Source organism: Eptatretus burgeri, chromosome 6 (genome assembly GCF_056783735.1).
Source record: "Eptatretus burgeri isolate ZD-2024b chromosome 6, Ebu_testis_v1, whole genome shotgun sequence".
NCBI lineage: Eukaryota > Metazoa > Chordata > Myxini > Myxiniformes > Myxinidae > Eptatretus > Eptatretus burgeri.
Window position 1 is genome coordinate 54,030,825 of NC_140966.1, and position 27,572 is coordinate 54,058,396.

At 42.1% G+C, this 27,572-nt stretch overlaps 1 protein-coding gene across 2 annotated transcripts; it reads left to right on the plus strand.

The window, feature by feature from the left end:
- Positions 1 to 23: 23 nt before the first annotated feature.
- Positions 24 to 22,184, plus strand: LOC147024808 (uncharacterized). 2 transcript variants are annotated; one of them, XM_085885097.1, is made up of 4 exons: positions 24 to 162; positions 19,268 to 19,541; positions 19,637 to 19,849; positions 19,946 to 22,180. In XM_085885097.1, exons 2-4 carry the CDS (start codon positions 19,449 to 19,451, stop codon positions 20,651 to 20,653), a joined length of 1,014 nt encoding a protein of 337 aa, XP_085741223.1. In that variant the 5' UTR covers positions 24 to 162; positions 19,268 to 19,448; the 3' UTR covers positions 20,654 to 22,180. The 2 variants fall into 2 exon arrangements, with proteins under 2 accessions (XP_085741223.1, XP_085741222.1); XM_085885096.1 differs by lacking the exon at positions 19,268 to 19,541 and having other exon boundaries at positions 31 to 162; positions 19,946 to 22,184.
- The last annotated feature ends 5,388 nt before the right edge of the window (positions 22,185 to 27,572 follow it).

A 27,572-nucleotide genomic window follows, 5' to 3' on the forward strand; every position in this document is an offset into this window, starting at 1 on the left:
CAACGAAACCAATAAACTTAATGTCATGTAATGGTTTTTGGTCACAACGAACCCACGACGCATTTGTGCCACGACACGACAGAAACCTTGGGCAAATCGGGGGTCGTCGCAAGACAGTCTTACGAAATTTTGAGCATTGTGGCATCGACTTGCCGTCGTGAGGTAAAATTGGACATGCACCTTTTTTGCTCGACGATTTTTTTTTTGTGGTATCTAAGTCTCGCGACTGTCGTGCGATAAATATCTTGTTGTGGGTACCAGAAGAAATTTTTTTAGTCAAACAATCTTACGACTGCCGCACGACTGACTTGCGACACACCCACGACATATCTTTTTTTTCTGTCGCGTCCCCATCGCCAAACCATCTTTAATGTGTCGTAGCCCTTGTGACCACTCGAAATAGATTTCGGGCATGTTGCAAGATCTGGTCACGACAAATATTTTATGGGTCTACCACGACAAAATTTCGTACTTTTTTGATCTCTCCTCTCTCCTCTCTCCTCTCTCCTCTCTCCTCTCTCCTCTCTCCTCTCTCCTCTGGAATCGCTCTATCTATCTCTCTCTCTCTCTCTCTCTCTCTCTCTCTCTCTCTCTCTCTCTCTCTCTCTCTCTCTCTCTCTGGAATCTCTCTCTCTCTCTCTCTCTCTCTCTCTCTGGAATCTCTCTCTCTCTCTCTGGAATCTCTCTCTCTCTCTCTCTCTCTCTGGAATCTCTCTCTCTCTCTCTCTGGAATCTCTCTCTCTCTCTCTCTGGAATCTCTCTCTCTCTCTCTCTGGAATCTCTCTCTCTCTCTCTCTGGAATCTCTCTCTCTCTCTCTGGAATCTCTCTCTCTCTGGAATCAATCTCTCTCTCTCTGGAATCAATCTCTCTCTCTCTGGAATCAATCTCTCTCTCTCTGGAATCTCTCTCTCTCTCTGGAATCAATCTCTCTCTCTCTCTCTCTGGAATCTCTCTCTCTCTCTCTCTCTCTCTCTCTGGAATCTCTCTCTCTCTCTCTCTCTCTCTCTCTCTCTCTCTCTCTCTCTCTCTCTCTCTCTCTCTCTCTCTGTGGTGTCTCTCTCTCTCTCTCTCTCTGGAATCTCTCTCTCTCTCTCTGGAATCTCTCTCTCTCTGGAATCTCTCTCTCTCTGGAATCTCTCTCTGGAATCTCTCTCTCTCTCTCTCTCTGGAATCTCTCTCTCTCTCTCTCTGGAATCTCTCTCTCTCTCTCTCTGGAATCTCTCTCTCTCTCTCTCTGGAATCTCTCTCTCTCTCTCTCTCTCTCTCTCTCTCTCTCTCTCTGGAATCTCTCTCTCTCTCTCTGGAATCTCTCTCTCTCTCTCTCTCTCTCTCTGGAATCTCTCTCTCTCTCTCTCTCTCTCTGGAATCTCTCTCTCTCTCTCTCTGGACTCTCTCTCTCTCTCTCTCTCTGGTATCTCTCTCTCTCTCTCTCTCTCTCTCTCTCTCTCTCTCTCTCTCTCTCTCTGGAATCTCTCTCTCTGGAATCTCTCTCTCTCTCTCTCTCTCTCTCTCTCTCTCTCTCGCTCTCTCTCTCTCTCTCTCTCTCTCTCTCTCTCTCTCTCTCTCTCTCTCTCTCTCTCTCTCTCTCTGGAATCTCTCTCTCTCTCTCTCTCTCTCTGGACTCTCTCTCTCTCTCTCTCTCTCTCTCTGGTATCTCTCTCTCTCTCTCTCTCTCTCTCTCTCTCTCTCTCTCTCTCTCTCTCTCTCTCTCTCTCTCTCTCTCTCTCTGTGATCTCTCTCTCTCTCTCTCTCTCTCTCTCTCTCTCTCTCTCTCTCTCTCTCTCTCTCTCTCTCTCTCTCTCTCTCTCTCTCTCTCTCTCTCTCTCTGGAATCTCTCTCTCTCTGGAATCTCTCTCTCTCTCTGGAATCGCTCTCAAATTAATCACTTTTAAGGATTTGTTGGAATTCCTTCGATTTACCCTGAAGTCGCCTTCGACCCTGCAGGGATAATCACCAGTACACTGGTGCTCATTTCACCGACCTTCGGAAAGGTGACAGGCTGAGTCAACCCCCTGATGCTAACTCAGCGGCCAGGTTCGGGCTCGAGGTCGGACTCGTACTCGGAGTCGGGCGAGGACTCGGTCTCGTACTCGTACTCGTACTCGGACTTGGTTTGCATGGTAACTCAGGATCCCAAGCCACCACCTTAACCGCTCAGCCACACCAGGCTCACCATTTATTCATTAGTAATATTAGCCTTAATTAATTAAAGTGTGTAAGATCACTTTCATTTGTTGATTCTACGACGGTGTTGACCTCCTTATCGGCCACAGATGGATTTTATTACCTTTCGCTGTGTTACTGCACATTGTCGTGTCCCCAAACTGTGTAATCTATTCCCAGTGGATCTTTCAGTTTACATGGAGCGATATACTTATTGGGGATTCTTGTCCTTCTCACTCCTGCAAAATAGAGAAAGAGAGTATTATAGATAAACACATAAACATATCTACTATACTAAAAAAATAGAACATGTTTGTTTGTATGTATGTGTCTGTGTTTGTTCGTCCTTTATAGGTGGCCGAACCGTTGGATGGAATGAGATGAAACTTGGCATGAGTGATCCTTGGGACATGAGAACGGACATGGGGGGGGGGGGAGTGAAGTTCAAGGTCAAAGGTCACGGGGTCAAGCGGTCAAGGTCACCGGGTAACTTCAATTTCATCCGCTCGAGACAGGACCAACGCCATTCGACAGATAATCAAAATTAATACTGAAGGACCAATTTTGTGCCCCGTCTGTGACGGGGTTTCGGCTAGTCTATCCTAATGTGTGTATTTGTGTGTGTGTGTGTGTGTGTGTGTGTGTGTGTGTGTGTGTGTGTATTCGTGTGTGTGTGTATTAGTGTGTGTATGTGTGTGTGTGTGTGTGTGTGTATTCGTGTGTGTGTGTGTGTGTATTAGTGTGTGTATGTGTGTGTGTGTGTGTATTTGTGTGTGTGTATTAGTGTATATGTGTGTGTATTAGTGTATGTGTGTGTATTCGTGTATGTGTGTGTATTCGTGTGTGTATTCGTGTGTGTGTGTGCGTGTGTATTAGTGTATGTGTGTCTGTGTATTTGTGTGTGTGTGAATTCGTGTGTGTGGATTTGTGTGTGTGTGTGTGTGTGTGTGTGTGTGTGTGTGTGTGTGTATTCGTACGTGTGTGTATTCGTACGTGTGTGTGCATTCGTATGTATGTGTGTATGTGTGTGTGTGTGTATTCGTGTGTATGTGTGTGCATTCGAATTTGTGTGTATATGTATCGTGTGTGTATTCATATGTGTATATGTGTGTATACGTGTATTTGTGTGTATATGTGTGTGTGTGTGTGTGTGTGTGTGTGTGTGTGTGTGTGTGTGTGTGTGTGTGTGTGTGTGTGTGTGTGTGTGTGTGTGTGTGTGTGTTTCCTCCATAACTCCAAAATTATAAACCTAGCAGCCTGAAACTTTGCATGCATATTAAGAAAACTTCCAGGAATTGCAAGTGAAAATTGGGTGTTTGGGTTGATTACAACACCCTGATTGATGATAATTAACGGCCTTATTTAATGATATCCTTCATCAGGCGATCCTCAGCCACCTTGCTGTCTGTGGTCTTGTCGTTACCTCAGTAACCTCCCTGAGGTCTGAAACCGCAATGTTTTTTGACTTGCTCAAACTTATCTTGAGTTGGAAGAGGCCACAACTCTGAATAAGCTGTTCATCGTAGCTATGAATCACTAAGAAACAGACAGAGAGACTGTATCTGTCGACTGTCTGTCGTTCTCTCGCTGTCTCTCTGTGTCTGTCGCTCTCGCTGTCTGTCTGTCACTCTCTCGCTGTCTCTCTGTGTCTGTCGCTCTCGCTGTCTGTCTGTCGCTCTCTCGCTGTCTCTCTGTGTCTGTCGCTCTCGCTGTCTGTCTGTCGCTATCTCTCTGTCTGTTTCTCTCTTGCTGTCTCTCTCTCTCTGTCTATCACTCTCGCTGTCCCTCTCTGTCTGTCACTCTCTCGCTGTCTCTCTCTCTGTCTGTCACTCTCTCGCTGTCCCTCTCTGTCTGTCACTCTCTCGCTGTCTCTCTCTGTCTGTCACTATCTCTCTGTCTGTCGCTCTCTTGCTGTCTCTCTGTGTCTGTCGCTCTCGCTGTCTGTCTGTCGCTCTCTCGCTGTCTCTCTGTGTCTGTCGCTCTCGCTGTCTGTCTGTCGCTATCTCTCTGTCTGTTTCTCTCTTGCTGTCTCTCTCTCTGTCTATCACTCTCGCTGTCCCTCTCTGTCTGTCACTCTCTCGCTGTCTCTCTCTCTCGCTGTCTCTCTCTGTCTGTCACTCTCTCGCTGTCCTTCTCTGTCTGTCACTCTCTTGCTGTCTCTCTCTGTCTGTCGCTATCTCGTTGTCTCTCTCTGTCACTCTCTCGCTGTCTCTCTCTGTCTGTCACTCTCTTGCTGTCTCTCTCTGTCTGTCGCTATCTCGCTGTCTCTCTCTGTCACTCTCTCGCTGTCTCTCTCTGCCTGTCACTCTCTTGCTGTCTCTCTCTGTCTGTCGCTATCTCGCTGTCTCTCTCTGTCTGTCACTATCGCTGTCTCTCTCTGTCCGTCGCTATCTCTGTCTGTCGCTATCTCTCCGTCTGTTTCTCTCTTGCTGTCTCTCTGTCTATCACTCTCGCTGTCCCTCTCTGTCTGTCACTCTCTCGCTGTCTCTCTCTGTCTGTCACTCTCTTGCTGTCTCTCTCTGTCTGTCGCTATCTCGCTGTCTCTCTCTGTCTGTCACTCTATCGCTGTCTCTCTCTGTCTGTCACTATCTCTCTGTCTGTCGCGATCTCTCTGTCTGTCGCTATCTCTCCGTCTGTTTCTCTCTTGCTGTCTCTCTGTCTGTTGCTCTCTTGCTGTCTCTCTCTGTCTGTCACTCTCTCGCTGTCCCTCTCTGTCCCTCTTTGTCTGTCACTCTTGCTGTCTCTCTCTCTGTCTGTCGCTATCTCGCTGTTTCTCTCTCTGTCACTCTATCGCTGTCTCTCTCTGTCTGTCGCTACCTCTCTGTCTGTTTCTCCCTTGCTGTCTCTCTGTCTATCACTCTCGCTGTCTCTCTCTGTCTGTCACTATCTCTCGCTGTCTGTCGCTATCTCGCTGTCTCTCTCTGTCTCTCTCTCTCTCTCTCTCTCTCTCTCTCTCTCTCTCTCTCTCTCTCTCTCTCTCTCTCTCTCTCTCTCTCTCTCTCTCTCTCTCACACTGTCTCTCACTGTCTCTCTCTCTGTCTGTCACTCTCTCGCTGTCTCTCTGTGTCTGTCGTTCTCGCTGTCTGTCTGTCGCTCTTTCTCTGTCTCTCTGCCTGTCGCCCTCTCTCTCTGTCTGTCACTCTCGCGCTGTCCTTCTCTGTCTGTCACTCTATCGCTGTCTCTCTCTGTCTGTCGCTATCTCTCTGTCTGTTTCTCTCTTGCTGTCTCTCTCTGTCTATCACTCCTGCTGTCCGTCTGTGTCTGTCACTCTCTCGCTGTCTCTCTCTGTCTGTCACTATCTCTCTGTCTGTTGCTCTCTTGCTGTCTCTCTCTGTCTGTCACTCTATCGCTGTCTCTCTCTGTCTGTCGCTACCTCTCTGTCTGTCGCTATCTCTCTGTCTGTTTCTCTCTTGCTGTCTCTCTCTCTGTCCATCACTCCTGCTGTCCCTCTCTGTCTGTCACTCTCTCGCTGTCTCTCTCTGTCTGTCGCTATCTCTCTGTCTGTCGCTATCTCTCTGTCTGTTTCTCTCTTGCTGTCTCTCTCTCTGTCCATCACTCCTGCTGTCCCTCTCTGTCTGTCACTCTCTCGCTGTCTCTCTCTGTCTGTCGCTATCTCTCTGTCTGTCGCTATCTCTCTGTCTGTTTCTCTCTTGCTGTCTCTCTCTCTGTCTATCACTCTCGCTGTCCCTCTCTGTCTGTCACTCTCTCGCTGTCTCTCTCTGTCTGTCACTCTCTCGCTGTCCCTCTCTGTCTGTCACTCTCTCGCTGTCTCTCTCTGTCTGTCACTATCTCTCTGTCTGTCGCTCTCTTGCTGTCTCTCTATGTCTGTCACTCTCTCGCTGTCTCTCTCTCTCGCTGTCTCTCTCTGTCTGTCACTCTCTCGCTGTCTCTCTGTGTCTGTCGCTCTCGCTGTCTGTCTGTCGCTCTTTCTCTGTCTCTCTGCCTGTCGCCCTCTCTCTCTGTCTGTCACTCTCTTGCTGTCTCTCTCTGTCTGTCGCTATCTCGCTGTCTCTCTCTGTCACTCTCTCGCTGTCTCTCTCTGCCTGTCACTCTCTTGCTGTCTCTCTCTGTCTGTCGCTATCTCGCTGTCTCTCTCTGTCTGTCACTATCGCTGTCTCTCTCTGTCCGTCGCTATCTCTGTCTGTCGCTATCTCTCCGTCTGTTTCTCTCTTGCTGTCTCTCTGTCTATCACTCTCGCTGTCCCTCTCTGTCTGTCACTCTCTCGCTGTCTCTCTCTGTCTGTCACTCTCTTGCTGTCTCTCTCTCTCTGTCTGTCGCTATCTCGCTGTCTCTCTCTGTCTGTCACTCTATCGCTGTCTCTCTGTCTGTCGCTATCTCTCTGTCTGTCGCTATCTCTCTGTCTGTTGCTATCTCTCTGTCTGTCGCTATCTCTCCGTCTGTTTCTCTCTTGCTGTCTCTCTGTCTGTTGCTCCCTTGCTGTCTCTCTCTGTCTGTCACTCTCTCGCTGTCCCTCTCTGTCCCTCTTTGTCTGTCACTCTTGCTGTCTCTCTCTCTGTCTGTCGCTATCTCGCTGTTTCTCTCTCTGTCACTCTATCGCTGTCTCTCTCTGTCTGTCGCTACCTCTCTGTCTGTTTCTCTCTTGCTGTCTCTCTGTCTATCACTCTCGCTGTCCCTCTCTGTCTGTCACTCTCTCGCTGTCTCTCTCTGTCTGTCGCTATCTCGCTGTCTCTCTCTCTCTCTCTCTCTCTCTCTCTCTCTCTCTCTCTCTCTCTCTCTCTCTCTCTCTCTCTCTCTCTCTCTCTCTCTCTCTCTCTCTCTCTCTCTCTCTCTCTCTCTCTCTCTCACTGTCTCTCACTGTCTCTCTCTGTCTTTCACTCTCTCGCTGTCTCTCTGTGTCTGTCGTTCTCGCTGTCTGTCTGTCGCTCTTTCTCTGTCTCTCTGCCTGTCGCCCTCTCTCTCTCTCTGTCTGTCACTCTATCGCTGTCTCTCTCTGTCTGTCGCTATCTCTCTGTCTGTTTCTCTCTTGCTGTCTCTCTCTGTCTATCACTCCTGCTGTCCCTCTCTGTCTGTCACTCTCTCGCTGTCTCTCTCTGTCTGTCACTATCTCTCTGTCTGTTGCTCTCTTGCTGTCTCTCTCTGTCTGTCACTCTCTCGCTGTCCCTCTCTGTCTGTCACTCTTGCTGTCTCTCTCTCTCTGTCTGTCGCTATCTCGCTGTCTCTCTGTCACTCTCTCGCTGTCTCTGTCTGTCTGTCACTCTCTCACTGTCTCTCTCTGTCTGGCACTCTCTCGCTGTCTTTCTCTATCTGTCACTCTCATGCTGTCCCTCTTTGTCTGGCACTCTCTCGCTGTCTCTCTCGCTGTCTCTCTCTGTCTGTTGCTATCTCTCTGTCTCTTGCTCTCTCGCTGTCTCTCTCTGTCTGTCACTCTCTCACTGTCTCTCTATGTCTGTCGCTCTCTCGTTGTCTCTCTCTGTCTGTCACTATCTCTCTGTCTGTTGCTCTCTAGCTGTCCCTCTCTGTCTGTCACTCTCTCACTGTCTCTCTCTGTCTGGCACTCTCTCGCTGTCTTTCTCTATCTGTCACTCTCTATCTGTCACTCTCACGCTGTCCCTCTTTGTCTGGCACTCTCTCGCTGTCTCTCTCGCTGTCTCTCTCTGTCTGTTGCTATCTCTCTGTCTCTTGCTCTCTCGCTGTCTCTCTCTGTCTGTCACTCTCTCACTGTCTCTCTATGTCTGTCGCTCTCTCGTTGTCTCTCTCTGTCTGTCACTATCTCTCTGTCTGTTGCTCTCTAGCTGTCCCTCTCTGTCTGTCACTCTCTCGCTGTCTCTCTCTCTCTCTGTCTGTCGCTATCTCTCTGTCTGTTGCTCTCTCGCTGTCTCTCTCTGTCTGTCACTCTCACTGTCTCTCTATGTCTGTCGCTCTCTCACTGTCTCTCTCTCTGTCTGTCGCTCTCTCTCGCTGTCTCTGTCTGTCGCTCTCTCACTGTCGTTCTCTCTGTCTCTCTGTCTCTCTCTCTCTCTCTGTCTCTCTCTCTCTCTCTCTCTCTCTCTCTCTCTCTCTCTCTCTCTCTCTCTCTCTCTCTCTCTCTCTCTCTCTGTCTGTCTCTCACTCTCTCCTTCTGTCTATCGCTCTCTCACTGTCACTCTCTCACTGTCACTCTCTCACTGTCGCTCTCTCACTGTCGCTCTCTGTCTCTCACTCTCTCTCTCTCTTTCTCTGTCTGTCACTCTCTCACTGTCTCTCCAGGCCAGTGAACAAATCTGCATAATCAGCCTTGTCTTTGTCCAGTGTAAGGTCAAGCTGTGGTGCAGCCACTGATGTCACAGCCGCGACAGACAGCAAGTGACTGTTGGGGTCCTTCTGGACAAGACCCAGGCATGTTGATGCGTGAAGACTGAGAATACGAGGCGCTTTGGTTTCGACCACATAGAAGTCAAAGCGCCCCATTGACGATCCAGCAGAGCATTGTAGCTTGGCCACTCCATGATGAGGGACGGTGCCCCCACTGTAGCTTTTCAGTAAGATCATTGAGTTAACAGTCTTGACTGGCTTTTCCATGGAATTTAATATTCTGTGAGGGAGTATCAATACCTGTGCTCCAGAGTCAACCTTCACCTTTACCCTATGGCCATTGATGTTGATGTTCGCAAACCAAGAGACATCTGGCTTCATGACCTGCATGTCTCCTACCAGCAGTGTAGACATGCCATCAATGTCCAAGTCACTAAGAGATGGCTTTTTGGTCGATGCCGTGCTTGTCGCCAATGCATGAACATGCTTGGATTGTCGGCAGACCTCTGCAAAATGGTTCTGCTTATTACACTTCCTGCAGTATTTCCCAAAGGCAGGGCATTGGTGAGGTTGATGAATACGCCCGCAGTTGCAACAATTTTGGGTGTGCTTATTGTTCTTGGTCGACTCAGGCTTAGGTGCAAAGCGATCCTTGCCAGCAGACTTGAGACTGTGGCACCCTTGGCGGCGAATCAACTCAATGTCTTGGGAGAGCCCGGTGGAAGCGGCCAATGTGGGAGTGGACGTCATAGCCCTTGCATGCGATCTCCTCGACTCAGCAGCCAGAGTTTTTGTTTTTTCTAAAGTCGGTCTCGGTTCACATAAGAGACGCTCTTTTAAGGCAAGGTTGCGCATGGCAAAAATGATTTTATCTCTGATCATGGTATCAGTCTCGGCTAATTTGCTTGCCTTTGCCATGATGCGCAGCTTATTCAAGTATGCTTTGAATGACTGACCTTCAGACTCAGCAAATTCCCAGAACTTGAATCACTCATGGACAAGATTCTTCCACTGGTTGCAGTATGTGTCGAATGCCTCTGACATTTTCAAATATCTTAGAAGCAACCGCTGACTCAAACAGGAGGTTCTCGGATACATCCACATCATCTGGCCCACTATCTCTCTCTCTCTCTGGCCCATAGTTCAGCAAGATGGGGACCTTTGGACTGTTGCTTGTACACTTGAGGCCGGCAGCCTCAAGATACCAGTCAAAGTCCTTACTCCGTCACCAGTTCTCAGCTGCATCCCCATTTAGCCATACAGAGATAACCAGGCGGTTTAAATTCCATCACGGTTGATGAAGAAAATCCCACTTCTGACACCATGTAATGACGATGGACACGAATAGGATCACCTTGCATGGACCAACTGCCGGATTTATTGGCGCATGTGCACACACGTACAGGCCAGAGGAATACAGCCATTCATGCAAACATATAATTCACAATATCATTACACTTGGAGTTTTCTTAGTATGCATGCAAAGTTTCCGGCTGCGAGGTTTTATGGATTTATAGTTATGGAGGAGACGCACGCATGCACAATGACACACACTGCCTTTTATTGGTATCGATTTTTTACCAAACGTGGTAAAAACATTATTCAAGATGTCAGTGACACAAAATACACCAGAATACCGAGATAGTCGTTTATTAACCTCCGCCATCGAAATGGATGGAGGTTACTGTTTTCACCCCTGTCTGTTTGTTTGTTTGTTTGTTTGTGAACAGTATTACGGAAAAACTCCTGGACAGATTTCGACGAAACTTGGTGGGGGGATTAGGTATGGTCCAAGGATCATGCCATTAGATTTTGGACTTTGTCCCAAAAAAAAAACTTAGAAAATTTTGCAACTTTTTTTCAGAAAAATTTCGATTTTATTTGAAAAATATTTGAATTTTTTTTTTGCATTTCTACATGTTTTAAGTGATTTCCAACTCCCCCAAAAAATTGTTAGAGAAAAAAAAAAGAAATTTTGCAACTTTTTTTTTCAAAAAAATTTCGATTTTATTTTTTGGGCATTTCTACATGCACGTCGATCTCGTTTAGTTTATTCAATCGTGGTTCAGTAGAGTCTGATCCGTTTTGACCTACAATGAATAGGATATCAGGTTCACTTAAGTGACCCAGCAGTATTGGCGGCAGAGGTTTTGCACTCTACCGAGTGCTCCCCCTCTAGTTGATTTGGTGCTTTTGAGCATACATTGCAAGGTGAAGGTGACAAAAAAACGGGTTGGTAGGAAATGAAAGTGGGTTTTTTTTTTAACCCTTTGTGTGCTGCAGTTGCAGATTTGCGACGAGATACAAAAAATTGAAACAATTTTTTTTGTTTTAATCTTGGTTATCCATCCAACTTGACACTCAAGTTGTGTTTTTTTGCAAATACCACTTGAAATTCACAACCCTATGAAAAAATAAATAAATGAAGCAACAGGAAACCGTGCGGCCGTAAACAATGCAGCACGCAAAGGGTTAAACAAACTGGTAAAAACGCTATTCCATATGTTAACTCATCAGTAATGATAAGGAGGTTCCAAGTAAGACAACATACATACATACATACATACATACATACATACATACATACATACATAAAAGTTTTATTTACTTTTTTCGTTTCCAGTTGTGGCCTGGGATATGTGACGTCATATTTACTGGAAATAGCGTCCTAACAATAAAGAGCAGTGTTGCCTGGTTTACAGAGACCATGTGATGATAAATGGTGATGAATGCGATATGATGATCTTGACAAATCTTGACAATAGAACTTTGAGAAATGTTCGTTCATTCACAAACATCAAACCACGTCATTTTATCCCATTTCACTCATTTTTTTGTTATAGTTTGAATTGGGAACGGTAATTTGTGGACACCTTGTATACAAATGAAAAAAAATCCAAATCTAATCCTACCATTCAAAATACTCGAAAGTACTGATAAATATCACAGTAGGAAGTTGAAGAGTGAATTGGAAAGCAAATAGGCTGACCCAGGGCCGGATTTAGGCATGGGAAAGTTGGGCAGTTGCCCAGGGGCCTCCACAACCAGGGGGCTTCCACATATTTCATGAAAAAAAATTGTAAGGAAAAATGTATTTGTGAGTGCCTCAATGGTAGTTGGTAGTTAGTGGAACAGATTTAAGATATTCATCTATAACAGATATAAGATATTCATCTTATCTCATTCTCTATTTTATATAGAAGTTCAGATTCTTTGTTCTTGAAAAACATGCTTTATGGATGACTGTAAATATGTCTTGTCACCTTTTTAGTATTCGAAGGTAGGGTGGGCCTCCATTACTGAAGGCTGCCTAGGGGCCACCACATGTTTAAATCTGGCCCTCGGCCGACCGATTGATTCGGGGTGAGAACAAATGGTGGACGAGAGGAAGTGACAATGCGTACAGATGAGGATTCAAGGAATTGGTCGGTTGGGAAAAGCTCATGATGTCACCCAGTCAATAGTCAGACTAGAGCAGTGTCTTGCATATCTGATAGAGATCGGCACATATCTGTCACTGTGTGTGAATCCATGTGATTGGAAAGGAAGCTATAGGCATTGCATTTTTCAAGTTGTTCGTACTTTCCATCCAATGCGGGTTTTAACGATCCCAAAATGGTTTAAAGAAAGGAAATGGGTCAAACCCACAAAGTACGGGTCAGTTGCCATATAAGAATATCCCCCTACCCCTCTATCCCCAAATACATTCAGGTACAGGGTACCTGTCCAATTAACCTTTGAACTTTTCTACCCACCTCTGCTGTTGTGGTGCATACGTTTGTGTTCCCATCTAGAAGCTTGCTTCGTGATGTAAGAAATCCACATTCAAGTCCCATATGGCAGCGAGATATAACATTTACTAGTGTTCTTGTATTATAAATTTAAAAGTACATCAATGTCTACTCATGGTTTTAACTCCTTCGTGATCATGAGCCTTTATAGTCAAACGGAAAACCAAATACTGCATTTAATTGGAGTCATCAGAAGGAACCCGGAGAAGTAAAGAGCAAAGATGGAGTCATCAGGAGGAACCTGGAGAGGAATCGGGTTTCGGCTGCTCCTCCACAACCCTCAAACCCACCCAGGCACAGCCAAGTAAGCCTTACAGAAAAATTTCTGCAATAATTCACTTCTAGACAGATAGACGATGAAAAAGAAATAAAGAATAAAAGGAAAGAAAAAGCAAGAAGTGAATAAAGATAAATGCGAAAAAGTAGAAAGTAATGTGAAAAAATAGAAAGAAATGTGAAAAGAACATAGATGTCAGGAAGAACCTTTATAGATAGATTTCAGCAGTTACTCCTCAGGCTCAAACACAGCAACAGGTACAAGCTTATAGTTTACAGATCAAATTTGTGAACTTTCCAACCTAGATTTCTCCGAATAGCAACTCCTCCCTTCTAGACTTGGTGATGACAAACTTCTCAGAGAGCTGCCTCAATGTCTGCGAGCCTGGCATTTCAGTCAATCAGATTGGCAAGGACTGCAATCAGCTTAATCCCATCTCATCTTAAATTATCCTACCTCTCTTCCCACCCATGGAACACTGAATCCTCTGGTGAAGCAGTTGCTCTGAAACAACTTGCCTTCTCTTCCTGGAAGGCAAATTCAAATGAAGGCAATCTCATTTCATTCCAAATAGTCCATAACAAGTGTGTGTCCATTCTCAGGAGATCCAGAAAACAACATCTGTCCAACCTCAAGAAGGAACTTTAAAATTTGTCACCCTCCTCTAAAACCTAGTGGTGCCTTCTTAGTCTGTCTCTGATGTATACTTCTCTTTCATCCATTCCCTCTCTTCAAATGGCAGCACAGCTGATTCCGCTCATGAGAAAGCTGAATGCTTCAATTGTATGTTTGTTTCCAAATATTGTGTCCCCAAACCTTCGCTGTTCCCTGTCGTACGCAACTGCTCCTGGACTTTATATTTTGCACCTGAGAAGGTGGCAATGGTTTTTTTGACCCTCGGCTCTGTGCCACTGGACCAGATGGCATCAGTTCACGTGTCCGAAAAACCTGCTCTACTGCTCTTGCACATCCAATCTCTGCCCTTTTCTCTCTCAATAATTTGCCCGAGGTCATCTTCCATCTGCTTGGAAATCTGCCAACATCACTGCGTTCCAGAAAAGGTGCAAAAACTGATCTTCACTTCGGACCTATCATCTTACTTCCAATCATCAGCAAGATCAGGAAATAAGTCATCACAGTTGACATAAAATCATTCCTTTTCTCCAACAGCCTCATCTCAGATCACCAATTTGGATTCAGACCAGGTCACACCACCTTGGACATGCAGCTTCTACTCACCCAACAATGGATGGAGGCCCTCAATGTCAGACATGAGATCAGGGTAGTCTCTCTGGACATATCTCATGCTTTTGATACAGTCTGGCATCCTTCCTTGCTCTCCAAACTGTCTGCCGATGGCAACCAAGGCAACTACACACGTGGCTTTCTGACTTCCTCTACTCTCGTAAGCCAACATGTGTCACTCAATGTAGTCCTTTCATCTCCTCTCCCTGTCAAGGCTGGAGTGCCCCGAGACAGCATTCAGGACCCAGTCCTTTTCCTGATCCTCATCGATGATCTCTCTGACTTTCTGGAAAATCCCCTTTATCTATTTGCTGATGAATCCAACCTCTGCCATGACATATGACATCCCTCATTCGTCAGACAGGCATGATGCAGCTTCTTCCCTCTCTTCAGACCTTGAAAAAAAAGTCACAAGCTGGTCAAACACTCTCCAAAAGGACTGTCTGGCACTCCCCCCCCCACCCCCCTTGGCCAATCAACATTATAAAGAATCCTTTTGAGGAAGTTATCAGTCAGTCAAATGCCTGGGTATCACCATCAGCCACAATTTTCCTTGGGCAAACCATATTTCAAAGTTGGCCTCCAAAACCAGTTGCCGACTGGACATCCTCCATCACACAAAGTCCTTTATTGGGAAACCTGAACTCCGATACACCTACAAGGTTTTCATCTACAGCTTGATGGAGTATTGCTCTCCACTCTGGACTGGCTCCCCTGCCTCACATATTGTTCAGCTTGTTGTCGTAGAAGCTAAGGCCTTCAAGATCATTGGAATCTCCCACGATGAAGCTGAATTTATGGGCCTATCACTTTGCTATCACAGACAGGTCGTTGGTCTCTCTGTTCTGTCTTCTACCTCCTCCTTTCTGGTCTTGCAACATCTGCTCTTTCCGTTCAGATTTGTCTCTCCCCACCCCCCACCCCCAAGTTCTGCAGGGGACACACATTCCACTATCAACCCCCTTCTTGTTAAACTATATAAATTCAGGATCACTGCTCACTTCCACTCATTTGCTCCTCTTTTTCCCACCTGTGGAACCAACTTCCACATCCTCTTCAATCTCATTCTTCCCTGCAGGTCTTCAAGACAGCTCTTCACCACCATCTCAGATTGTCCCCAATCCAAAACAGTGATCTTTTCTACCCTCGTTAACCCCCACACACAATGCCATCCCAAGGCCTTCCACTTCCAAACTTCCAGTTTTTCCCTCCTGTGAGCTCACTCACTTGCTCTCGCCTGTGTCTTTTGTCCTGTTACATCCTGAAACACACTTTCTTATTCTTCTTCGTCTTCTTTGTATACTTCTTCTGAATTTTTAATGCCGTTTTCAGAGATGCTTGGCTCTATATACACCACACACCTAAAACACCTTGGCTGAAGCAAAATAATACTGGGGAATTTATATTGTTAGACACCGTTTCTTTTATAAATTTTAATCAAACTTTGCAGAATCGAGGGAGCTTTTGCATCAGATGGCAAAGTGTATCTGGCACACCTAACTAGATGATCCCCATTTCTCGGGCAGTGTGGAGAAGGGACGATTTGGGTTCTCCATACCAAGGGCATTGAGTGAAAATGTGCTCCAGATCTTTGGGGACCCAACACCGCTCTCAGAGTCCCGTCGGGTGAAACCTTATCCGATGTAAATTGGAATTAAGAGCACAATGTCCAAGTATGAGCCTATAAAGGATTGCCTGGTCTCTTCGGGAGAGTCGAGGAAACGAGACAGAGTGTGAGGTTAAGCCCTTTTGTACATTTGGCAGTAAGTTATTTTTTTAATATGAGGGGTCCAGGTTAGGCCCCTGTCGAAGGTAATTCCGAGATAGGACAACTCCGGGGAATCTTTGATGGAAGTACTATCGATTGTTCTTGATATGTCCTTGACCAGTTGACCTTCTATTTGAGGGTGAAAATTATGAATTTGGACTTGGGTCCGGAAATTGTGAAATCTCATTTTTGGGCCCATTGCTCGATCCTGCAGATGTATGCTTGGAGTTTTTTGGCCGTAAAGTGAGGGTTTCTGCTCCGGGTCCACAAGGCAATGTCGTCTGCAAATCGAGCTATCCTGCTGTGGAACTCTAAAGGGGATCCGGCACACCTAACGAGATGATCCCCATTTCTCGGGCCGTATGGAGAAGGGACGATTTGGGTTCTCCATACCAAGGGCATTGCACTCCATACCTGTGCATCATCGATCATGATGTTAAAAAGGGTGGGACTGAGGCAGCAGCCTTGGAGAATACCATTCACCATGGGAAACACAGAGGACAAGACTTGGCCTACTCTTACTTGAAAGGATCTGTTGTATAAGAAGTCACGGATCCACCAGAACATCCTGCCATTGATTCCCAGTCTGTAATGTCTTAAAAAGGAGGCCTTCTATCCAGACTGAGTCGGTGGCCTTGTGAATGTCGAGGAAAACTTCTAATAGGGACTCATGACTGCTTAACACCTTCCTGATGTCATTGGCGAGAGAAGCAATGTGGTCAGTGGTGGAACAACCTAACCTGAACCCACTTTGGGTGGGTCATTCTTCTTCTCCAAAAAGAAGACCAGGCATTCATTGACCATCTTCTCCATGAATTCACTGACCAAGGAAATGAGAGCAATTGGTTAGAGGGATCTTTCCTGACTTTGTGGATGGGAATGACAACGGAGTGTTTCCAGTCATGGGGAAGCTTTCCTGAAGATCAGGCCTTGTTGAAGAGTTCAAGAAACACTCCCAGCACCCCCATCGTCCACCCCATTTAAAAACCTGACGTTGGCTTAGCGGTTAGGGTGGTGGCTTGGGATCCAAGGGTCCTGAGTTCAAGCCCCATTTACCTCTGAATTAACACCAGGGGGTTGACTCAGCCTGTCATCCTCTGAGGTCGATGAAATGAGTACCAGTGGAGCAGCCAAAAGGCTGCACACGAAGGGAAGGGGTATTGACGGATTTGTTAAATCTGGTATTGGTATGGCGCAGGCATGATGGGCCAAATGGCCTCCTCCTGTGCAAAATTTCCATATAATCCCTGTCCATGTGCTTGAACATGCCGTAGGTTAACTGGTCAAGGCCAGGTGCCCTATTCTTGGATTTTGAAATGGCTTCCTTGAGTTCCCGAAGTGAGACTTCGAGGTTGAGCATAAAGCTTAAGGGGCTGTCACACCTTGACGTTTTAGCCAGCGTATGGCAAGGTCTCAAAATGTATGTAAAACGCTGGCGTACGCTGACCTATTGATGTTTTTTTTTAAGTTTTGGGCATATAATAACGTGTTGGACATATGCATAACGTATTAGTAACGTACACAGAACGTTTCAATCACATATAAATAACTTATACCAACGAATGCTGAGCGTGTTGTCGGTGTTCACAACCTATGCCCAACGATAGTCTAACTTATGCATAGCGCGCGGCAGCGTATCGCCGACGATCACGTGGCGTAGGCTATTAATAGGCTACGGCTCGACGATTCAAATCATAACCGCACTAGACATTGAAGTGTGAAGCCGCTGTCACACCTTGATGTTTTAGCCATTGTATGCCGACATATGAAAAATTTGCCGAACCAAGCTGGCACACGTCGAATACGTTATGGGTAAGTTTTTGTATATGTTAAGAGCACGCTGGCATACGTTGTAGTATGCTGGCATACATCGTAGTACGCTGGCATACGTCGTCATACGCCGAGTACGTCGAGAAATTTTCAGCATGTTGAAAATTTCTTGACGTACATTCCGCATACGCTGACCAGAAGTTGTAGGCACGTTACGCAATCGTTGACACACGTCGACACACGTTACTTGTACGTTACTCATAAGTCGAAACACGTCGAGGTAATGGTTAGTGTCAGTGTTCCAGACTCCCTGGTTTTTTGTTATTTTTTTTCTTCGTTATGACGGTGATGTTGACACTTCGATTTCTTGTGCGGTTATGATTTAATCGTTCAGCGGCAGCCTATTAATTATATTATAACCGCACTAGAAATCGAAGTGTCAACATCACCGTCATACCAAAGAAAGAAAAAAAAACAGGGAGTCTGGAACACTGATGCTAACCATTACCTTGACGTGTTTCGACTTATGAGTAACATACAAGTAACGTGTCGACGTGTGTCAACGATCGCGTAACGTGCCTACAACACGTTACTCATAGGTTAGAAATAAGTTTCGGGTACGCTAAACATTACCTCGACGTGTTTCGACTTATGAGTAACTTACAAGTAACGTGTGTCGACGTGTGTCAACGATCGCGTAACGTGCCTACAACTTATGGCCAGCATTATGCGGAACGTGCGAGTCATACGCTGGCATACGTCGAAAAATTTCAAGCATGGAAAATTTGTCTAACAGCACGGCGTACTATGACGAATGCCAGCGTACTACAACATATGCCAGCGTACTACGACGTATGCCAGCATGCTCTTAACGTATACAAACTGACCCATAACGTATTCGACGTGTGCCAGCGTTTTAGCCAAATTTTTCATACGTCAGGCATACGCTGGCTAAATCGTCAAGGTGTGACAGGGCCTTTTCCAGGCTGGTGTCATAGATGATGGCTTAGTGTAGATTGGCAAATTGACACCTATGGGCTTTGACCTCTGGGTCAATGTTGGCGTCTCTAGTTGGGTTGGAGAAGTGAGCTCCCAACGTAGAGGCCTCGACACTGTTCAATCAGAGGTTTTCGTTATTGTAGACAAGCACAGGGATAGTTCTCCCTCCATCTTTGCTTTCGTTCATGTGTTAGTAGGGTGAATATACTGATTCTGGCTCACTTTTCCCCATGTAAATGAATGGGGGATTTTCAGCGATTCATATTTTTTTCCCTAAAAATAAACCCCCTTTTTATCCCAAGGTATATTTATTTGTCTCCCCTTTTAACCTGGGGATACTTTTTTTCAAATAACCCATGCAATAAGATAAATATTTGTTCAAGTAGTAAAGTGGTAATGTGATTTGTTAAAGGTGATTCTAAAGAAATATCTGAAACGTCTAAGCCTCGGGACACTCTTTTTCAAATAACCGATGCATATTGTTAAGCTCACTCATTGAACCTATAAAGATTTGTTCATTCTCAAATTCCTTCAATAGTTTAATTTTCTTTGCACAATAATCCCCATCTAAAATATTGAAAAACAAAACATTTGAATCTTTATATTTTTTAAGATACCCCTTTTGTGCCATTACAAAATGATAAACTTCTCTTAATGCTCTTGTTTGACCACCTCCTGAGCCACAGGTTATTTTTTGTTAAGCCATGCCCACTTTTCATAAGCCCCGCCCACTTTCAAATGGAATTTTCTAAAGCCCTGCCCACTTTTCTTTAAGCCCCGCCCACTTTTCACGAGGTATTCCATAAGCCACGCCCACTTTCCTCTAAGCCCCGCCCATTTTCCTGTGGATTTTTAATAAACTCCGCCCACTTTTCTTTAAGCCCAGCCCACTTTTGCTAAGCCCCGTCCACTTTTCATGATGTATTTTTATAAGCCACGCCCACTTTTCCTAAGCCCCGCCTACTTTTGCTAAGCCCCACCTACTCTTACATCATTTCCAGTTCATCTCTGACTCACAAAGAAATCACAAGAAAATTCCAGCATGTTATGGTTTTGAAAAATTTCCCAACGAAGGCCTGCCTGGGCTTGCCCAGGGAATTTCCAAAGGAAACCACACCCACCAGTCTTTCCCTATAAAAGCCTCAAGCCCAGGCTCCATTTTAAACATATTTTTTGCTGGCCATGGTGTGCTGTGTGCTTGCCTGGAACTCTCTGACTTGTATGGAACTAAACCTTCAAGTTGATGAACTGGATTCAAACCTCTTATCCATTGAGGTAAGATTTTATTTTCCTATTTTTAGTTCCTTTGAAACATCGACTCGTTTAATAATTAAATAACTTAATTAATACATTATTATTTCCTCTCACAGGAAATTGTATCTGAAATGCAATATGAAAATACCGATTTTGCCACAACTTGGGGCGAAATTATTGGCTTGGTTGAAGACCTTGTGAGCGACCAAGACCCACAGAACGAGCAAGACCTTGAGTGGGATGACTTTGGGGTTCCTTGGAACTCTCCGACTTGCATGGAACTAAACCTTCAAGTTGATGAACTGGATTCAAACCTCTTATCTGTTGAGGTAAGATTTTTATTTTCCTATTTTCAAACTTTGATTGAAGCATACTCATTTAATAATTAAATCACTTGATTAATACATTATTATTTTCTCTCACAGGAAATTGTATCTGAAATACGAAATGAAAATACTGCTTTTGCTACAACTTGGGGTGAAATTGTTGGCTTGGTTGAAGACCTTGTGAGCGACCAAGACCCACAGAACGAGTTCGTCCTTGATGACCCAACCAAAGAGTTATACCTTGGAGACCAGCAAAATCCTGAAAAAGAGTTTTACAGCAATAGTACTCATTGTGAGTTATCAAGACAATACCCACTGAACAAGTTATACCTTGATGAGCCAGAATACAAGTTTTACCTTGGAGACTCACAAATTTTGAAAAAATCAGTAAATGAGTTCTGCCTTGATGGTTTAAATAACTACCTTGGAGACTCAGGAAAGGGGTTCTGCCAAGATGGTTCTAAATATGGGGCCTACCTTGGAGACTCACAAATTTTGAAAAAATCAGGAAATGAGTTATCCTTAAGAGACTTTGTAAGTTGGTTTTATTTTGAATATTTGAAATGTGGGTTCTGGCTTGATAACTCACAATGTGATACATATCTTGGAAACTCAACGGGAATGTGGTTATACCTTGAAGACTTGGAAAGTTGGGTTTATGTTGGAGACTTGAAACTTTTTTGGAGACTTTTATTTATTTATTTATTTATTTATTTATTTATTATTATTTTATTTATTTATATTTTCGAGACTTTTGGAGTTGCTATCACTCTTTGGGATCTAAACCTATACTTAAAGCCTGAATAATGTGTTTCTCCTTCTCATTTTTCCTACTTTTACTAGAAATACTAACCCTATAATTTAGAGTGTTTAGCAGATCAATATATACTCTATCATCATTATTTTTCATATCCAATGGTTTATCAATATACTTTGATTCATCCCTCACAGTTGAACCTTGTCTTCCATCTTTTGTGAGAAGAAACATTAATCTCAGAGTTAGTTTAACAGGGGGTTGAGCAGAACCCAAGAACCTTAATTCATCATTAAATATCAATACCTTTTCTTGAACAAGATGAAATATTGCTGGTTGTTCTGTTGGAATAAGTCCTGCTTTGGTTTTTGAATCCGCTGAATATTCATTGTTTTGAAGAGCATTCACAATATAATCAGGGGGTCGATTAATCTCTTCCAGTTGTTGAAATAAACCTTCATCATCATATTCTAATTCTCCTAAATGCTCTAATTCTTCCTCCGTCATTTGATCAAAATCTTTTAACAATTGAAGTTTTTTAGGAGTATATTCTACTGTGGGAACTGTGGAAATATCTTTCATTTTTTCTTGGGAAGTTTTTAAAAGTGGTTTAAAAAATTTCTCTTGTTTTCTTTCAAATGCTTCTTCGCCCATTAGTTTCTGTCTGCGTTTCTCCTTTATGTCTTCCTGTTGTTTTACAACTTTTGAAACCAACTCTTGATGTTCCTTAAATCTTCTTGCTCTTTCTTTTGCATCCATTTATTTATTGTAAAATGTCATTTAATGAATTGTAAAGATCAACAGGGAAATTTTCCTTTTCTTCATCATTCAAGTAGATGCGTTCAAATAAATCCTTTTCTTTAAATATTTCATCAAATTCTTTATTAACATTAATGCGAGTTGTAATTTCTTCTTCACTAATACTTGCATCTCTGCTTTTCATACATTTGCATTGAGTTTCTTCATCAACATCAAAACCGAATGATAAAATCTTCACTCCGCTCAGATGTTTAATAATTTGTCTCGTTCCTTCTGGATTAGTTTCTAATATCCCAAGACCACCAGATTTTAGTTTCCTTAACTCACTCTTACAATGTGAATATTTTGTTGTACCAAGAGAAACCTCCTCAAATATTTGACCTTCATTCCTCAATCGCATATGTTCCTCCACTGAAATGTAGTGATAATCTTCACCTTTTACTTCTCCAGGTCTTATTGCTCTAGTTGTTGTTGATACAATGCGTATCACGGGGTGTTTTTTAAGTAAATTTACAATATTCTCATTTGTACTACACAAGAACCTTGATTTATGAAAGTTTTTTCCAGAAGCAGATTTACCCACAAGATTTACAATAATAGTTGTCATTTATATATGTAATTGTTTATAAAACAAAAAATATATCCCTTAATATCTCATCTTGTTTCACAACAATATATTTATATTTTTCAGTCGTGTGCTTCATGTAATCCTCAAATTTCTTTTTACTACATAATGTAGAACAATTATCTCTCCAAAAATTATTGATATCTATTGAATTTAACTTGAATAAAATAAAAGTATTAGCATTGTTTCTGATGGAACGACGAGGAAGTTGAAAGTACGATTGACTACAAATGACTACAACAAGATAAATACAATTACAAGAAGAATGTCTCCCTCTTGTGTAGTAGCTGTCCATTACCGTTTGGTTTCTCTCATTAACACAATCATCAAAGATAACGAGGTTCTTTTTTGATTTATCCAAATCTTGGGGAGACGGTATATCATCCGTATTATCACTAAGAATACAAGTTATCGGATTTGATTTCTTTTTACATCTCTGTGTATCACAAAATAGTTGAATTATATCTTCAATGTTATAATCATTTAGGTTTTTTTGACGTTTAAATAAACCGATTATATCTTCTTTTTGAAGACCAGCATTAAAACCTTGTGAGAGTAGTTGATACTCTGGTTGAAAACTCGACTTTGTGAAAATTATTAAATTATCATAATCTAAAAAGTTGGGAGTGAGGAGCATCTTTAAAAGTAAGCAGGTTTTTCCACATCCACTTGAACCAACTATGAGACATCTTAATGAATTTGGGAGATTTTTATGGTTGTTAAATTTTATCTTATTTTCCCAAATGGGTAAAAAATCATTCATTTATATATTTGGAAAACAGGTTATTTAATTTATTATTAGCTTTTTTAGAAACTCTATATTTTATCCTAAGTTCAGGTTTAATTTCAAGATAATCCATTATTTTATTTATACAATATCTTGTGTTGATTTTTCCCTGAAAATTACATCCATGAATAATATATAACAACAATCCTTTGAACATTTCTCTTATACGTTCAGTTTCTTCCCTTGTAAGGAAAGGTGTGTTATCACCCTCATACCTTAAATTCATTTCTCTAATCAATCTTGTAAAGTAATTCATTTTTGGTGTAAATCTAAAAGAATTATTTTCCTTTTTATATTTTTTATTATCATTAATTAGAAGATAATCACAGAATATACATTGTTTATAGGCTTTTGACTCTGTGTTTAATCCCCGTCTTTCACACGCAGGACAATTCTCAAATTTGTCATATGGAGAATCAGGAAAGTCTAGCATATTTATAAAGTAAAACTTTACTTAAACTGAAATTCGTCTATACTTTCAGTTGTATATTGACTCATATTTAATAATATTACAATCGATATCGATATACTTTTTTGCATTACCAGATTCAACGACAACATTTTTTTATATTAAAGGTAATTTTAAAATGATCGTTAACTACTATTGAACGAAATGTCATTTCACCTGATATATTAACATCCTTTATTTCATCAGGATTTACATCTTTAGGGTTGTTGAAAAAAATACAAATTTCTCCTTGCATATTACAGATGGTCTTATCTTTTCTTTCTAAAGCTTCATCCATAAGGTTTTTGTTTTTTGATACTTTTTCTTGTTTCATTGCTTTTTCTAGTTTTGAATATATTACCAGAAGGAGAGGAGAAACTTTTGTTAGAGATACTTTAATTGATGTTCTACCAGGTATACTAAAAGCCCTTCCACTGAAGGAAATTGAAGAACTCATATTATTTACCATAATTGTTTTTATCCAATAGTTGTTATATTTATCTTTGTTAAATTTTACATCCTTGACATATTTCTCAGTATCTTTAACAAATGAAGAGATTGATTGAAACTTGTCTTTTGTGTCTTGAAACATTGTATTTATTAAGTGAAAAAGTTGGAGGATAAAATGGTTTTAAGCACAGATTCACCTGTAAAATTAACGAAATTTTCATCAAGAAAATTTTAGTTTAAGCAAAGATTTATTATATAAATATGGTAAATACAACATACTGCGATGTTTGTAATCACAAATATAAACATAATAGAAAACACCTCCGAACCAACAAACACACATTTAATCTATTTCATAAAATATCTCCTCTTGAGTTGGAAAGAAAACATTGTGATATCTGTTCAAAGGATGTTTTGAAGAGAAGTTATAATAGACATCTTCAATCACAAAAACACAAGAAAAATGAGTTCAAAGTAAAGGGAGACTATTATATTGAAAATACTGATGGGGCATTTAAAGGGCATATAAAAATAAGGATTTTTCAATTTGGAGAACCCGGTCCATCATCAATAGCTGAATCAATTGAAATAGTGAAACCTGATGTTGAAAAAGTTATTAAAAAGACATTAAAAGAAATGAAAACTTTAAAGTTTTATATGGGAGTAAAAATGAATATGAAAAGACAAGATGAAGAACAAACTCCTTATATGAGAACAGATCTTCATTTTATAACATCATTTCAAGATTTTTTGAATAGTGGGGTTTATGAAGAACTATCAAAACAAGAGGAGGATGTTGATAATACAGTGGTAGGAAGTGGATTCAATATTAAAAAAATCATCTTTTTAGATATACACATTCTAAAATCAAACCCTCTTAAAGCTTCTTCTTATATTGAATTACCAAAAGAAATAAAACTAAAGAAGGCAGTTGTTAATATTAAGAACAATGATAATAAATGTTTTCTCTGGTCTGTTCTTGCTCACTTTCATCCACCAAAATGTAATTCAGAAAGAGTAAAACAATATATCAAATATGAGAATACCTTGGACATTAAAGATTTTAAATTCCCAATGCCACTAACAGATATTCCTAAATTTGAGAAAAAGAATAATCTTTCTATTAATGTATATGGATTAACGGATACAAACAAAGTTCAAATATTAAAAATTTCAAACAACTATAAAAATGAAGAAACACACATTGATCTTTTATATTTTAGTGTTGGAAATAATTCAGATTACACATACATCAATAATTTATCAAGATTAATCTCTTCTCAGGTATTCAGAACAGCAAACAAAATATATCCTTGTAAGCGATGTCTTAATTCATTTCAATTAAAGAATTTCAACAAAAGAACGATTAGAACAACATTCAAAATATTGTAGTAATCATAAATCAGCTGTAATTACAATGCCTAAACCTGGTGAAAAGATTTCTTTTGAAGATTATAATAAATCTATCATGCACCCATTTGTGATATACACTGATTTTGAGTGTATCCTTAAAAAGATAAATACTGCTTCTCCTAATCCAAAAGAATCATATACAAATAAATATCAAAAACATATTCCTTGTGGTTTCTGTTATTATATCAAATCATCTGTTGGAGAAAAGTATAACAAACTTGAACATTATAGTGGAAAAAAAGCTTCACAAGAGTTTGTAAAACGATTGGAAAAGGATTGTATAAGACTCACTAAATTAATGAAAGAAACAAATGAACCGATGAAATTAACCAAAGAAGAAAAATTAGAATTTAGAAAGAACAATATCTGTCATATTTGTGAGGGGGAAATTAAGGAGTCTAAAGTTAGGGATCATTGTCATCTTACTGGTAAATATAGAGGTCCCGCTCATTCCTGTTGTAATCTTAATTATAAATTACCTTCTTTTATTCCAGTCTTTCTTCACAACAGCGCCAACTATGATACACATCTATTTATAAATGAACTTTCAAAAACACCAGGGAATATTTCTGCCATAACAAACACAAGTCAAAAGTATATTTCATTTACAAAAATGATATTCACAAAACCTTTAACTCGTATTAGGTTTCTAGATTCTTACAAGTTTATGGGAACACCACTAGCCTACCTCGCATCAAATCTAAGCTCCACGGACTCTATTCCAAATCTTAATTCATTCTTTCCAAAAGAGGAAATTCTCACTAAAGAGGAAATTCAGATTAAAGAGAGAATTCAAAGTAAAGAGGAAACTCTAATTAATGAGGAAATTAATGAAGAAATTCTAACTGAAGATGAAATTCTAATTATAAAGAAAATTCGAACAATGAATGAAATTCTAACAAAAGAGGAAATTCTGATTAAAGATGAAATTCTGATTAAAGAAGGAATTCTCACGAGAGAGGAAATTCAAACAAGGAATGAAATTCAAAGTAAAGAGAAAATTCTTACAAGTAAGGGAATTTATCCTTATGATTATATGGATTCATTTATGAGATTTAAAGAAACACAACTTCCTTCAAAAGAAAGTTTCTATAATAACCTTTATGAAGAAGAGATAAGTGATAAGTAATATAACCACTGACAAACCAGACATTATCTGCCTAACAGAAACTTTCCTCTCCCAAGACGTGTCTGACTCCCAAGTATCTCTCCCTGGTTACTCCCTCTTACGGTATGACAGACCTGAGCCTCGTCCTGGTGGAGGTGTTGCTCTCTTCATCAAAGACTCTATTCCTCACTCTCCCTGCACTGCTCTCACTCCCCCACACCCCCAGGAATACCTCTGGCTTCGGCTTCCCCTCCACTCCCACCTCATGTTTATATGTGTACTGTACCGTCCACCGAACAGTGATGACTCCATCTACACCTCACTCTCCGAAAACATGGACCATCTTCTATCTTCTCATCCAAATTCTCTCTTCCTCTTATGTGGCGACTTCAATTGTCATCACGCCAGTTGGCTAGGTGTGGGTACCTCTCTCACCTGCCATGGGACGTCAGCAAAAGCTTTCTGTGACTCATTGGGACTGACTCAATCGGTCAACTTCCCGACCCGGATCTCAACCAATGGTACTCCATCTCTTCTGGATCTGATTTTGACAAATTTCCCTGACAATATCTGCTGCTCTTCCTTCGCTCCAATTGGTTCTTCTGACCACGTCCTTGTTAAAGTGGACATCTCTCTGGCTGTTATCAGAGAACCACCTCACCGCCGTAGAGTCTGGCATTTCACTCAAGCCGACTGGCAGGGTCTCCGAGCAGCCATCAAACTTACAGACTGGTCTCCTATCACTACTTTCTCAAACATCAACTCATCCTGGGAATTCTTTCAAAGAAACTTGCTCTCCCTCATGCACAGATTTATCCCCTCTCGTGTTCAGTTGTCTTACCCTTCCTCCCGCCCTTGGTTTACTGAAGCTTGTGGCGAGGCAGTTGTCCTGAAACAACTTGCCTTTGCCTCATGGAAAGCAAACCCAACTGAGGGCAATCTCAGTTCTTTCCACAAAGCTCGGAACAAGTGTGTATCTACCCTCAGGAGAGCCAGAAAACAACATCTTTCTCATCTCAAGTCTGAACTCTCAGACCTCTCTCCCTCCTCAAAATCCTGGTGGCGTTTAATCAAATCTGTTTCTGGTGTATGTTCCCCCTCCATCCCCTCCCTTACCTCAAATGGCCGCACTGCTGATTCCACACGTGATAAAGCTGAATGTCTAAACTCGGTGTTTGCAGCTAAATCTTGTGTCCCAAACCCATCACTATCTCTACCCACTTTACCCAGTCGCACCCAACTGTCCCTGGACTCTGTATCCTTTTCTCCTGACAAGGTGGAGAGCTTGCTTTCAAACCTCGAGTCAGATTCTGCAACCGGTCCAGACGGCATCAGCCCACGTGTCCTCAAAGCCTGCTCTTCTGCTCTTGCTCACCCTCTCT